General features: G+C 45.8%; 1 protein-coding gene across 2 annotated transcripts in view; it reads left to right on the forward strand.

The window, feature by feature from the left end:
* The window catches only part of LOC126183280 (potassium voltage-gated channel protein Shal), a 1,105,332-nt gene that overhangs the window by 614,304 nt on the left and 474,711 nt on the right, over positions 1–16,317 (forward strand). For both annotated transcript variants that reach the window (XM_049925108.1, XM_049925109.1), the window contains exon 3: positions 8,862–9,050. In XM_049925108.1, the coding sequence (XP_049781065.1) occupies positions 8,862–9,050 (189 nt within the window). The remainder of the gene's footprint in view (positions 1–8,861; positions 9,051–16,317) is intronic.

The raw sequence follows: 16,317 nt of genomic DNA on the forward strand, positions 1-16,317 counted from the left end.
TTAAACGAATGTCCCGTCATCTAAGAATGAGAGTAAGTAGTCAGTGTTATTCCATAAAGTTTCGCGACTGCAGCCGGATACCGTTGACTTCTTGCAACGATATTTCGGCTGACAAACATTCAGCTATATTCAGGTGAGTGTTTTGTACTGGTGTTGCTCGTTTTTCCTTTAGTGTTATTTCATCCCCAAGGCCTCATATTGGCAAGGGGTGGGCTGCAAACGGTAGAACACTCCGCTCTTCAGCCATTGGTCATAAAATGTTTTCTTTCTCAAGAAATTAAAGGCATCAGCGATTTCCAAGCCATATCCAGCTGAAAGCTGCCATTACGATAAATAAGACCCTCGGCTAAACGTATTTCCACCGATTCCTTAATAACTTGATCCCAGAAGGATCTAGTTGAGGTCAAGATGTCCGTGACAAAGTAATCCATGGAATGTCCTGTGGAGATACTGGGCTGCGAAAAGAGAGTGTTGCGAACATGTTCAACGCATCTTTCATGCACTGCGCGCGTTGTCTGGCCACAGTATCCTTGCCACACTGGCAAGGTATTCTGTAGATCCCAGCCTTCCGCAATCCTAGATCTTCCTTCGCCGAACCGAGAAGAGCAAACGTCTTTGTAGGTGGACAGAAAATTACTTTGACATGTTTTCTTAAAATTCTGGCTAATTACGACGAAATAAAGCTGACTTACGGGAGGAACGCCCAGGACTTGAACCGCTCCTCCTCCTCTTGATGTCGTGAGTGGCCACGTTTCTTCTTCCTTAAAGCTGTACTAATCTGAGGTGAAGAATATCCATCATCTTTCAATACCATTTGTCGGTGTTGCTCCTTTGCAAGGTTGTCTCCATCAGACACAACATGTGTCTGGTGCACCAATGTTCGAAGAAAAACAAAAGTTTGCAATATGTGGTGGCAGCTAGAAGCCCAAAAGTACAAATCTGCATGTGTGGGCTTACGATAAACGGAATGCCCCAATGATCCGTCCACTTTTCATCTGACCAAGACGTCCAGAAATGGCAGACAGCCGCCCTTCTCCACTACCACAGTAAATTTTATATTCTCGTGGACAGAATTCACATGCTAATACTTTTATAGACGAGGAGCTACCGTCTATGTCTTCTGTTGAGGACTTTAAATTATTCTGGGAACCGTAAAAATATTTGTTCAGTTTGGTGAAGCTAACCGATAAGTTTCTTCAATATACACTCCTGGAAATTGAAATAAGAACACCGTGAATTCATTGTCCCAGGAAGGGGAAACTTTATTGACACATTCCTGGGGTCAGATACATCACATGATCACACTGACAGAACCACAGGCACATAGACACAGGCAACAGAGCATGCATAATGTCGGCACTAGTACAGTGTATATCCACCTTTCGCAGCAATGCAGGCTGCTATTCTCCCATGGAGACGATCGTAGAGATGCTGGATGTAGTCCTGTGGAACGGCTTGCCATGCCATTTCCACCTGGCGCCTCAGTTGGACCAGCGTTCGTGCTGGACGTGCAGACCACGTGAGACGACGCTTCATCCAGTCCCAAACATGCTCAATGGGGGACAGATCCGGAGATCTTGCTGGCCAGGGTAGTTGACTTACACCTTCTAGAGCACGTTGGGTGGCACGGGATACATGCGGACGTGCATTGTCCTGTTGGAACAGCAAGTTCCCTTGCCGGTCTAGGAATAGTAGAACGATGGGTTCGATGACGGTTTGGATGTACCGTGCACTATTCAGTGTCCCCTCGACGATCACCAGTGGTGTACGGCCAGTGTAGGAGATCGCTCCCCACACCATGATGCCGGGTGTTGGCCCTGTGTGCCTCGGTCGTATGCAGTCCTGATTGTGGCGCTCACCTGCACGGCGCCAAACACGCATACGACCATCATTGGCACCAAGGCAGAAGCGACTCTCATCGCTGAAGACGACACGTCTCCATTCGTCCCTCCATTCACGCCTGTCGCGACACCACTGGAGGCGGGCTGCACGATGTTAGGGCGTGAGCGGAAGACGGCCTAACGGTGTGCGGGACCGTAGCCCAGCTTCATGGAGACGGTTGCGAACGGTCCTCGCCGATACCCCAGGAGCAACAGTGTCCCTAATTTGCTGGGAAGTGGCGGTGCGGTCCCCTACGGCACTGCGTAGGATCCTACGGTCTTGGCGTGCATCCGTGCGTCGCTGCGGTCCGGTCCCAGGTCGACGGGCACGTGCACCTTCCGCCGACCACTGGCGACAACATCGATGTACTGTGGAGACCTCACGCCCCACGTGTTGAGCAATTCGGCGGTACGTCCACCCGGCCTCCCGCATGCCCACTATACGCCCTCGCTCAAAGTCCGTCAACTGCACATACGGTTCACGTCCACGCTGTCGCGGCATGCTGCCAGTGTTAAAGACTGCGATGGAGCTCCGTATGCCACGGCAAACTGGCTGACACTGACGGGGGCGGTGCACAAATGCTGCGCAGCTAGCGCCATTCGACGGCCAACACCGCGGTTCCTGGTGTGTCCGCTGTGCCGTGCGTGTGATCATTGCTTGTACAGCCCTCTCGCAGTGTCCGGAGCAAGTATGGTGGGTCTGACACACCGGTGTCAATATGTTCTTTTTTCCATTTCCAGGAGTGTATAAGCAGAGTTACTGACATGGAAAACACAACAGCGACATAACGTCGAAAGTTGTTCACTATTATAGGCATAACCGCCATACAGCACCTTATTCACTGTGAACAGACACAGATTTACGTCTTGAAATCAAAAATGTTCAAATGTGTGTGAAATCTTATGGTACGTAACTGCTAAGGTCATCAGTCCCTAAGCTTACACACTAAATTATCCTAAGGACAAACACACACACCCATGCCCGAGGGAGGACTCGAACCTCCGCCGGGACCAGCCGCACAGTCCATGACTGCATTGCCTTAGACCACTAGGCTAATCCCGCGCTACGTCTTGAAGAACACCATCTTCATGAATAACGGATGAATACTGATAATGGCTGATAATGGCGATCACAGCGTCGAAGGCTGACTTTAAGTAATTGGATACTATTTTTTTGGCCGTTGCTACAAACGTTTCACCAAATGTTAAAAGTAATTGAGAATTCGACACTGTCAAGTCACATTAATATGATCACTTGTAAAAAGCATGAATAACCACCTTTTGCATCGCACACCGCTACAAGGCGTGCACGAAGAGAATCAGTGAGGTTCTGGAAGATACCAACAGGGTGTCGAGTCATGCCGACTCGAGGGCGCCGCGCGGGGTTAGCCGAGCGGTCTGAGCGCTGCAGTAATGGACTGTGCGGCAGGTCCCGGCGGAGGTTCGAGTCCTCCATAGGGCATGGTGTGTGTGTTTGTCCTCAGGATAATTTAGGTTAAGTAGTGTGTAAGCTTAGGGACTGATGACCTTAGCAGTTAAGACCCATAAGATTTGACACACATTTGAACATTTTTGACTCCAGTGCCACGGACAGCTGCCATATGTTTCTCGGCTGAAGTCCCATGGCGAGAACAGCCCGATGAATTTAGTGCCACAGATTCCTGATTGGGTTTGAATCCGGAGAGTCTGGTGGCCAGGGGCGTACGGTAAAGTCATCCTGGTGCTCTTCGAACCACTTTGTCACATGGTGCATTGTCCTGCTGGTAGATGCCATCGTGCCCAGGAAAAGCATGCTGCACGTGACTGTGGACATGGTCACAAAAGACAGATACATACTTGTGCTGATCCATTGTGCCTACCAGAATGACGAGATCTCCCAGGGAGTGCCACGAAAACATTCCTCAAACCATTAAGGTCCCTCCTACGGCTAGTATCCTTCCGACGGTTGTTATAGGGTGTTTGCTGTCAAGCTGATGATTCATCTGAAAAGAGCACCCATCGCCACTCAGTAGGTGACCTGTTACGGTATTAGACTGCAAATTCGAGCCTTCGTAGGCGATGAACAGCAGTGAGCATGGTTTCATGAGCCAGGCGCCTGCTGCGGACGGCCAAGCTTTGCAACGTTCGCTGTATGGTAGTTGTGGAGACCCTGACGGTACTCCTTGGTTCACCTGGGCGGTCAGTTGCTCAACAGTTGCACGTCTATAAGCCAATACACAAGCCGGCTGGTGTGGCCGAGCGATTCTAGGCGTTTCAGTCTGGAACCGTGCGACCGCTACGGTTGCAGGTTCGATTCCTGCCTCGGGCATGGACTCGTGTGATGTCCTAAGTTAGTTAGATTTAAGCAGTTCTAAGTTCTAGGGGACTGATGACCTCAGATGTTAAGTCCCATAGTGCTCAGAGCCATTTGAACCATTTGAACAAATCGACATCTCCGCAGCCGTTGTTCACCCCTGCCATCTATGGCCCATAGAGCACCACAGTTTCCTCAGCGCCGGTGTTAGATAGCGTCATTTTGTCATGCACGATATACTTCAAGCACAACGGCACGCCAAGAGTTTACAAAGATAGCCATTACGGAAATGCTCCCACCAGTGGTCATGTCCTTTTGGACGTCAGATAAATCACTCCGTTTCCACATTACATCGACTGCACTGTTTTCTGCGTCCTCCGAAACGCTTTATTGCCCTCCACCGCTAGTGGTGCCACTGGCGTCTGTGAGTGATTACTTCACGTTGAGGCAGAACATAGACGGTGGTCACATTAAGGAGGAACGATGATGAAAAACGATGTTTCAAACATGCATCAAATCCAAAGTTTTGGAGGTACGGCAATGAATTTTGTACCACGATTTACGTGAAAGTAACACATTTACGTAAAAAAATCCTTTCATTATATATATTCAACTTTTTTTTTTCAATGAAATATTAAGTTTTATTTTAAAAAAAAAGTATGTTCCTTTTTCTCAGAAAGTATTCAAGAGATTTCTAAAAAAATCTCTTTATATGTAGTAAGCTTCTCTCATGAGGTTTTTGGAAAAGGTCAAATAGAAGAATTCTCATATTTTTTTAATTATAATTCCACAAGTACAATTTTAAATACGTGTAAAATTTCAAGCACTTTGCCCCATATCTCAGCTTTCAATCAGAATTACAAAATTTGCTCTTGAGACAACGTTTATTAGGTTTACAGAAATTTGTGTACAAAATTTCATAATTCTAGCATTCATAGAATCTGAGGAAAAGGTACAGAAACTTTAAAAAACGAACTTTTCAGGAAACGCAATTTAAAGTTCAACCTAGCTTTTTTCCTTGTGTCACTTCTTCAGAAGGCACCACATTTGTACTCTGGGTTGTCTTTCGCTTCAACGCTTCTTTTCTGGTTTCTTGTTGTCTGTCTTCTTTCCTTTACCAGGTCTTCAACTGACTTTTCAGCTGCAGAGACGCGATGTAAATCTACACTCCTGGAAATTGAAATAAGAACACCGTGAATTCATTGTCCCAGGAAGGGGAAACTTTATTGACACATTCCTGGGGTCAGATACATCACATGATCACACTGACAGAACCACAGGCACATAGACACAGGCAACAGAGCATGCACAATGTCGGCACTAGTACAGTGTATATCCACCTTTCGCAGCAATGCAGGCTGCTATTCTCCCATGGAGCCGATCGTAGAGATGCTGGATGTAGTCCTGTGGAACGGCTTGCCATCCCATTTCCACCTGGCGCCTCAGTTGGACCAGCGTTCGTGCTGGACGTGCAGACCGCGTGAGACGACGCTTCATCCAGTCCCAAACATGCTCAATGGGGGACAGATCCGGAGATCTTGCTGGCCAGGGTAGTTGACTTACACCTTCTAGAGCACGTTGGGTGGCACGGGATACATGCGGACGTGCATTGTCCTGTTGGAACAGCAAGTTCCCTTGCCGGTCTAGGAATGGTAGAACGATGGGTTCGATGACGGTTTGGATGTACCGTGCACTATTCAGTGTCCCCTCGACGATCACCAGTGGTGTACGGCCAGTGAAGGAGATCGCTCCACACCATGATGCCGGGTGTTGGCCCTGTGTGCCTCGGTCGTATGCAGTCCTGATTGTGGCGCTCACCTGCACGGCGCCAAACACGCATACGACCATCATTGGCACCAAGGCAGAAGCGACTCTCATCGCTGAAGACGACACGTCTCCATTCGTCCCTCCATTCACGCCTGTCGCGACACCACTGGAGGCGGGCTGCACGATGTTGGGGCGTGAGCGGAAGACGGCCTAACGGTGTGCGGGACCGTAGCCCAGCTTCAAGGAGACGGTTGCCAATGGTCCTCGCCGATACCCCAGGAGCAACAGTGTCCCTAATTTGCTGGGAAGTGGCGGTGCGGTCCCCTACGGCACTGCGTAGGATCCTACGGTCTTGGCGTGCATCCGTGCGTCGCTGCGGTCCGGTCCCAGGTCGACGGGCACGTGCACCTTCCGCCGACCACTGGCGACAACATCGATGTACTGTGGAGACCTCACGCCCCACGTGTTGAGCAATTCGGCGGTACGTCCACCCGGCCTCCCGCATGCCCACTATACGCCCTCGCTCAAAGTCCGTCAACTGCACATACGGTTCACGTCCACGCTGTCGCGGCATGCTACCAGTGTTAAAGACTGCGATGGAGCTCCGTATGCCACGGCAAACTGGCTGACACTGACGGCGGCGGTGCACAAATGCTGCGCAGCTAGCGCCATTCGACGGCCAACACCGCGGTTCCTGGTGTGTCCGCTGTGCCGTGCGTGTGATCATTGTTTGTACAGCCCTCTCGCAGTGTCCGGAGCAAGTATGGTGGGTCTGACACACCGGTGTCAATGTGTTCTTTTTTCCATTTCCAGGAGTGTATTTTCCTCAGGATGTCTTGAGTAAAATTTCCTATCTTGAAGCCCATTCTTCCTAATACCTTCATCCTCCCGACGTTCCCATAATTAAATACAATAACTGCGTCATAAGTTGCAATTCTGACAACTGTAGCAGATGCAAATGTGTTTTAGGGCATTGTTTCCATGTGAGTGAATACAGAGACTCATTTGACTTTTAGGTTTTGCCATGAACTCACTTTTTGAGAAGTGCAGGATCAGCCAAAGATAATCTATGAAACCAAAGAGTATGTATCACGGCCTTCTAGATGTATCCCACACACGTTTGGTAGAAAGTAATACACAGAATCGTTGTTCACTGAGCTGGTATTGAAGCGCTGCTTCAAAACGTGGGCGTGGCAGGGAAGCCGCGTCACACTTTTAATTAATTTTCAGGCACTTCGGATGCGATTTCAACATTGAAACTTTGGGAACATATTGTCCATGAGTTGTACTAACAAATAAAAAATAAATCGAAAATTGACATTTTTGGTCAATTTCATCAACGTCCCACCTTAATGTGACTGGACTGTGCGTAATCGTCCTCGGCAGACAACACTATACGTTTTCAAACTGCTACTATGCAGCTTTTGTGTTGTCCGCCCGTTGAAGACGTGCAATTTTATAAGCTGCGGTGGGCAATGGCCTTTTCCGAGATACCCGACTCTAAATGTCCATTGTCCGCAGTTCGCTTCGCAATTTCCGCCCGGAAATTGGTTGAGATGAATCTACATTCACAGACAACAGCAATTCCTCCCGGGTTTGAAACCTATTTTCATTGACAAATCGTAACAGCCGTCTGTGGTCTCTGAAGGTTGGAATGTTTTTACACCCACTATTTTTATACCATGTGGTACCAGTGGTACACCACTGTTTTTGGCTACAGCTGTCTGCCCGCGTTGATACACAAAGAAACGGGGTAGTATCATTTATGGTGTGGCGACGGGCATGTCTATGCCATTCTTTCATGTCTCCGCATTGACCCTTGTTTCTACACTAGTTCCATACAACCGACTGGAACCCACACAACACTTTACCGCCACGACTTACGCCAGCGGTGGAGGGTCACATGATCACCTGGTATCAGATGTACACCTAAAACGATTCGAAGCTACCGGTGTATCCTTTCAAGGAGGTGACTGATATTTTGTCCAATGAAATTATTCCCAGTTATTTATGATTTTTTTCGAGAATTTCCAAACCTTCTACGCTCTCTCATCGGTGTTAAGGGATGTCGTTTCGAATCGTTATTTGCTGCAACCTAACATAATTCGTTACATTCAGAACTGTGTGAATTCTCTTGGTCTGTTTTGTTATGGTTACCGTTTGTACATATTTACGCTTTTGTGTGTTATGTTACGGGCTGTAAACTTTTCGTTTGTTTCAAACTGTATTACTCTATCAGCTGCAGCGAGACAACATGAACTGTTTCGTCTGAAGGAGCAAAACATTGCTATTTAAAATCGCATTAAATTACACGTGATAAAAACATAATGCTTTATCTGTGACAGTTCGAGCACACTTGGAAATTTAGGTATTGGAAGATGTGGGGAATGGTATAGCGTGTCATACTTACGTCCGACTAGGTACCATATGCTAATAACAGAACAGGGGTGTAAAGACTTCTTAGTACCGTGGGCAGCAAATCCCTTACTGTGACAACTTACAGGCCGCAAGTTCAAAAACATCGTGGCTTGAGATAATTTGTTATTCTTAATTGGCATCTCCCTGCCACAATACTTTCAAGACTGGGCGCAAAATATCTTAGTTCGACAAGGGCCCTCCATTTCGGGAGAAAATGAAAGATGAGGAAAAAAAAAAAAAAAAACATTACAAGAGCGGCCGGTGAGGAGATGAATAGCGGGCATAATGTTGTCATGCATCGCTGCAGTAGAAGTACACACAGATTCGTTCAGATTCATAGCCGTCTTCATTTCCTATTGTGCGTTGTGATGAGAGTTTAGAGGTCAATTTTTCAGATGAGAGACTATGCTCCCATCTGCTCTAGGCATAGTACATTTTCATGTATTGTTCCAAAAACAAGATTCTTCTTCTACTCACGTGAATAAATGTGTTCTCTGTTACAGAAAGCCAGGCTGGCAAGGATTAGAATAGCGAAGGCGTCGTCGGGAGCAGCGTTTGTGAGCAAAAAGAAGGCGGCGGAGGCACGGCTGGCCGCCCAGGAGTCAGGCCTCGAGATGGACGACTCGTACCACCAAGAGGACATCTTTGAACTACAGCATCACCATCTCCTGCGCTGCCTCGAGAAAACGACTGTGAGTACCATTTTAAGTGTTCGCAGTAACGTAAACACTCAGCACACAGCTAAGAGTTTTGATAACCTGGTAGTAAACGACAGCAATCTCACTCAAAGCTATATTTTGTTTTATGGCAAAAAGAGGCGTAAATTTTTCATGGCTCATCGACAATGCGGGAGAAATTAGCATCTCTGTAACAAGGAATATCACCAAACAGACCTCATATACTACTGGCCATCAAAACTGCTACACCAAGAAGAAATGCAAGTGAAAAACGGGTATTCATTAGACAAATATATTATACTAGAACTGACATGTGATTACATTTTCACGAAATTTGGCTCCATAGATCCTGAGAAATTAGTACCCAGAACAACCACCTCTGGCCGTAATAACGGCCTTCATACGCCTGAGCATTGAGTCAAACAGAGCTTGGATGGCGTGTACAGGTACATGCAGCTTCAACACGATACCACAGTTCATCTAGGGGAGTGACTGGCGTATTCTGACGAGGCAGTTGCTCGGCCACCATTGACCGACATTTTCAATTGGTGAGAGATCTGGAGAATGTGCTGGCCAGGGCAGCAGTCGAACATTTTCTGTATCCAGAAAGGCCCGTACAAGACCTGCAACATGCGGTCGTGCAATATCCTGCTGAAATGTAGGGTTTCGCAGGGATCGAATGAAGGGTAGAGCCACGGGTCGTAACACATCTGACATGTAACGTCCACTGTTCAAATTGCCGTCAATGCGAACAAGAGGTGACCGAGACGTGTAACCGATGGCACCCCATACCATCACGCCGGGTGATACGCCAGTATGGTGATGACGAATACACCCTTCCAATGTGTGTTCACCGTGATGTCGCCAAACACGGATGCGACCATCATGATGCTGTAAACAGAACCTGGATTCATCCGACAAAATGACGTTTTGACATTCGTGCACCCAGGTTCGTCGTTGAGTACACCATCGCAGGCGCTCCTGTCTGTGATGCAGCGTCAAGGGTAACCGCAGCCATGGTCTCCGAGCTGATAGTCCATGCTGCTGCAAACGTCGTCGAACTGTTCGTGCAGATGGTTGTTGTCTTTCAAACGTCCCCATCTGTTGACTCAGGTATCGAGACGTGGCTACACGTTCCGTTACAGCCATGCGGATAAGATGCCTGTCATCTCGACTGCTAGTGATACGAGGCCGTTGGGATCCAGCACGGCGTTCCGTATTACCCTCCTGAACCCACCGATTCCATATTCTGCCAACAGTCATTGGATCTCGACCAACGGTAGGAGCAATGTCGCGATACGATAAACCGCAATCGCGATAGGCTACAATCCGACCTTTATCAAAGTCGGAAACGTGATGGTACGCATTTCTCCTCCTTACACGAGGCATCACAACGTTTCACCAGGCAACGCCGGTCAACTGCTGTTTGTGTATGAGAAATCGGTTGGAAACTTTCCTCATGTCAGCACGTTGTAGGTGTCGCCACGGGCGCCAACCTAGTGTGAACGCTCTGAAAAGCTAATCATTTGCATATCACAGCATCCTCTTCCTGTCGGTTAAATTTCGCGTCTGTAGCACGTCATCTTCGTGGTGTAGCAATTTTAATGGTCAGTAGTTTAAAAAATCATTCAAGCGAGGTACCAGCCCCAGCAACCTACCTGGCACGAAAATTTGAGCCATAATTCTGGTAGTATGCAATTATGACCTGAAAGCACAGCTCTTTTAAATTCGTGTGCACAGGTTGTTTATCAAACGCTCCGCCCCACTGCTGTCACCTAATGACCGAGTAAAAAGTATTGTTCAGTGGACTAGCAACCAACCGGAGCCCTACTACTTGCGGGATGGTGAAGGCGAGAGAAGACAAGGGCGAGGCCGACATATCTGCCCAACATGTTTTAAGATCTTGTTCGAGAACACACATTATTGTACGCGTAAAATCAGTAGGTAGCCTAATATAAGTACGTAACACCACTGTCACGCACATATTCATTTAATGTTTTAACAGTTTTCTCGTACTCATATTCTGCAGCTTTACAGGGTGGTTCTTATTAAGGTTTAAAAACTCCCGGAGAGACGTAGATGACGCTGAAACGAGTAATTTAATAAAAGCCACCCGGGTCCGCAAAAGTCGGGAAACACTCCAGATGTGCATGGCAGATGTTGAATATGTGACATCACAACATGACGTTCCTCGCTGCAAGTGCAGCGGTTGAGTATGTCGATCGGTCACACCTGATCATCCCAACCCACGTTTAGTATTCAAGTCGGTGTGGCTCCCGGCCTACGTGCACGACTATAGTGCGTGGGGCTCAGGATTCGAGCCCTGCGTATAACACGCAGAATTTTTTGGCACTGGGTAAGATACTTTGGTGTTTCTCTCTCTCTCTCTCTCTCTCTATTCGTTTAGTCGGTTCCGACTCTTCGTGACCCCATGAACGAAATCACCCCACTTTTTTCTGTCTTGTACTTTCTCCCGTAGACCTTCCAGGTTGGAACACATTGCTTCTGTGATGCCATCGATCCATCTCGTCCTCTGGCGTACTCTTCTTCTAGTTCCTTCAATCTTCCCCAGCATTAATGTTTTTTCCAGCGAGGCATGCCTTCGCATTGTGTGTCCAAAGTAGGTCAGCTTTGTTTTAACATTAGACCTTCCAGGGAGAAATCTGGTTTTATTTGCTCCAATATTGATCTGTTGGTTCTCTTTGCAGTCCATGGAACATACATCACAACTGGAAAGACCATATCCCTCACAATACGGATCTTCGTTGCTAGTGTTATATCTCTGGACCTCATAACCTTGTCAAGGTTTGACATCGCCTGTCTACCGAGCAACAGGCGTCTCCGGATTTCATGGCTGCAGTCGCCATCAGCAGAGATCTGGGAACCGAGATAACTGAATGTGGTCACTATCTCCATGGTTTCTCCTGCTATATCCCACGAATTGGTAGGTGTAGTTGCCATAATTTTCGTTTTCTTCACATTCAGCCTAAGACCGGCCTTTTCACTTTCGTCTTTCACCTTCAGCAAGAGTGTTCTCAATTCTTCTTCACTTTCTGTCAACAGGATCGTATCATCCGCGTACCTGAGGTTGTTTACATTTATTCCCGCTATTTTAATTCCTGTTTCTCCTTCATCTAGCCTCGCATTCCTCATAACATGTTCTGCATACGGATTGAATAAGTACGGTGACAGTATGCAGCCTTGCCAGACCCCTTTCCGAATCTTTATCCATTTCGTTGTTCCATACATAGTTCTCACCGTGGCTTCTTGGTCAAGGTATAAACTCCGTATCAGATGAATGAGGTGATCTGGTACACCCATGTTTTTCAGTACGTTCCATAATTTGTTGTGATCGACGCAGTCAAAGGCTTTGGCGTAACCAATAAAGCAGAGGTACACATCTCTCTGGAATTCTCTTGCTTTTTCCATAATCCACCGAATGTTAGCAATTTGATCTCTAGTTCCTCTTCCTTTCCCAAATCCAGCTTGTTCTTCTGGTAGCTCTCGATCTAGATATTGGCGAAGTCTATTTTGTAAGATTTTCAACATGACTTTGCTAGCATGTGAGATAAGTGCGATTGTTCGGTAGTCTGAGGATTCTTTAGAACTTCTCTTCTTTGGAATGGGGATGAATACTGATCTTTTCCAGTCTTCTGGCCACTGCAGCGTGATGCATATTTTTTGACATATTGAGTGCAGCACTTTCACTGCATCCTTTCCAGTGACTTTAAACAATTCTACTGGTATTTCATAATCTCCACTAGTTTTGTTATCAGCCATATTTTCAAGGGCCCACTGGATTTCGCTCTCCAAAATATCTGGCTCTAGTGCTTACATTCAGGTAAAATTTATTACCTTAGTTACCGGTCTCGCGGTCTTTGCTGGTTTATTGCGAAGTTCAGTACAGCAAAAACCTACCGTATGGCGTCCCAAGTAAATGAGTATAAGCTTCCAGAATGCGTCGCTACCTGTAAATGATCTATGTTTTCTTTATTAAATCAAGTCTGTAAACAAAAACAGAAGGGATAAAAGTAAAGAACCTCATAATAAGAACATCATGTACTTGGTTATTGCGGGGACAAAAACACATCACATTTTCAAAAAGAGTTCGAAACTTTCACCGTTTTCATGAATGCAGGTAATACATCACTCAGTTGTCCCATCAGGACGAGCATACGTAATCAGGTACGTCATATGCTCAATACTTGTCATCCACTTTTCGATATTTCCCGACATTTGCAACCCAATGTGTCTCATATTACATCACTTACTTCAGTGTCATTTACGTCGCTAGAGGGATTTTTAAACGTTAATAAGAAACACCCTGTATATATGACTCAGAATCAAAATGAATAAAACTAAGCAATCGAACAATTATTATGAAATTAGTTTAAAGAATTTTGATTTACAATTTAATGATGCTAATCACTCTGAAGAGCAGCGTGTCTGCTGCAAATTTTCTTCACGGTCTCAGTTCCAACTTTGAAATCCAATAAGCCATAACAGCGATGTTAATCATTAATTAGCCGTATGATACTTCTTTAATGACGCACTCATTCATTTACACTGCATTTGTGAATCGCAAAATAAAAATGTTCAAAGCAAATCAATATCTGGCACCAGCTACAGGTTAGAAACCGCGCATTCGACAAAATGAACAAAGCATGTCACCCGTGTCAAAATAGCATTTTACAAAAATCTTACTCCCTCCACTTTACAATACTTCGCGCCAAGGTATTAAGTGACTATAGTGGGCCAGAGCGAGTGACAGACAATCGGTGCGCGAAAAAGTTTAAAAGCTGTACTTTCAGTAGATCATAACTATGTGCTGTCAGAATTATGGCCCAGATTTTCGTGCGGACTCGCCTGCTGGGGCTGATACTTTCCTACTATGCTTTTTCTCCTTCAGATATGAGGTCGAGTCGTGATGTTTCCTCGCAAGTTTGTGAAAGCACGTCTTCAGCTATGTGCATAACTAAAAGCTCTACTGTTAGAATTTCCCACTAACATTTACGCACTATCATAAATAATGAAGTGAAATGAACATCATTATTACTGAAACTGAAAATTCACAACCTTCCACGTCTGAATTAACGTACGTTTATGTAGCTCAGAATGAAAACCTTTATAGAAGGTTTAAAATGTTCACGCGACATTTACATAAATGAACGACCTAAAGCTTCTACAGTTCCCTTCCGCTGGGAGCAATATTAATTTATAACCAAATCTACGCACAACCGACGCTTAGGGCGTACGTGACGTGAGAGAATTTGCATAAAGTGCAGCAGTGGCGAAATCAGAGCGAATGTTGCGCCGTTTGCAGTGTGTGGCTGCGTAGCGTCGCTGGCGTACATATCTGCGGCTGCGGTCACGAGGCATCCGGGTCTAATAGCACAGTTCTGCTCCAAATTGCGATATAAATTACAGTTAAACGATTCACGCGCGAATAATTGCGCTTTGAGAGTAGCGGTGTTATGAGGCATAACGGTCCTCATGAATTCTGTGCACAAGATGTGATACCTGTCCCACTTTGAGTCAGCTGCAATCTAAGATTAACTGTTACAATAATGGTTTCATGGGAGTCAGACCCGTTGACTAATTTTCCACGTCCAGAACTATGCCAACGTAATATAACTTTGTGGTTTAATAAGTCAAAATAAACGACGATATTATTTTTTGTTGTCCTTCTGTAAGGCATTACAGTATACACTATCTGATTAAAACTATCCGGATACCACCTGGTAGGCATTAATGCGCAGTGTGTCCACCTGTCGCCTTTATAATGGCTTGAATTCTGCTGGGGACACTTTCAAAGCCGTGTATGAATGTCTGTGGAGGAGTGGCAGCCCATTCTTCCTGAATATCCGAAAACAGAGGATGTATCGATGTTGGACGCTGGGATCTGGAGCGAACTGGACGTTCTGACTTACCCCAGAGGTGTTCCATTGGTTTCAGGTACCGGTTCTGGGCATACCAGTCCATTTCAAGAACATTATTATCCACAAACCCTTACCAAACGTATGCTCCTTTATGAAAACTTGTGCACTGTCATGCACATACAATAATGATCTCTCAGCTGTTCCTCAACTGTACGCAGCACACGACGCTGTAAACTGTGTTGTTCATGAACTTCCGCATTTACCGGTTTCTTAACCGCAATAAGGGGACCACAACCTATCAACGAAAAAGCCTCCATACCCTGACACCGTAGACAAGATTCCATTAGAACTACTGATAGCCTTGGGAGAGCCAGCCCTGACAAAACTCTACCATCTGGTGAGCAAGATGTATGAGACAGGCGAAATATCCTCAGACTTCAAGAAGAATATAATAATTCCAATCCCAAAGAAAGCAGAGGTTGACAGATGTGAAAATTACCGAACTATCAGTTTAATAAGCCACGGCTGCAAAATACTAACACGAATTTTTTACAGACGAATGGAAAAACTTGTACAGGCCGACCTCGGGGAAGATAAGTTTGGATTCCGCAGAAATGTTCGAATACGTGAGGCAATACTGACCCTACGTCTTATCTTAGAAAATAGATCAAAGAAATGCAAACCTACGTTTCTAGCATTTGTAGACTTAGAGAAAGCTTTTGACAATGTTGACTGGAATACCCTCTTTCAAATTCTCAAGGTGGCAGGGGTAAAATACAGGGAGCGAAAGGCTATTTACAGTTTGTACAGAAACCAGATAGGAGTTATAAGAGTCGAGGGGCATGAAAGGGAAGCAGTGGTTCGGAAGGGAGTGAAACAGGGTTGTAGCCTATCCCCGATGTTATTCAATCTATATATTGAGCCAGCAGTAAAGGAAACAAAAGAAAAATTCGGAGTAGGAATTAAAATCCATGGAGAAGAAATTAAATCTTTGAGGTTCGCCGATGACATTGTAATTCTGTCAGAGACAGCAAAGGACTTGGATGAGCTGCCGAACTGAATGGACAGTGTCTTGAAAGGAAGGTATAAGATGAACATCAACAAAAAGCAAAACGAGGATAATGGAATGTAGTCGAATTAAATCGGGTGGTGCTGAGGGAATTAGATTAGGAAATGAGACAATTAAAGTAGTAAATGAGTTTTGCTATTTGGGGAGCAAAATAACTGATGATGGTCGAAGTAGAGAGGATATAAAATGTAGACTGGCAATGGCAAGGAAAGCGTTTCTAAAGAAGAGAAATTTGTTAACATCGAGTATAGATTTAAATGTCAGGAAGTCGTTTCTGAAAGTATTTGCATGGAGTGTAGCCATGTATGGAAGTGAAACGTGGACGATAAATAGT

The sequence above is a fragment of the Schistocerca cancellata genome, chromosome 4 (genome assembly GCF_023864275.1).
Source record: "Schistocerca cancellata isolate TAMUIC-IGC-003103 chromosome 4, iqSchCanc2.1, whole genome shotgun sequence".
NCBI classification, from domain to species: Eukaryota; Metazoa; Arthropoda; class Insecta; order Orthoptera; family Acrididae; genus Schistocerca; species Schistocerca cancellata.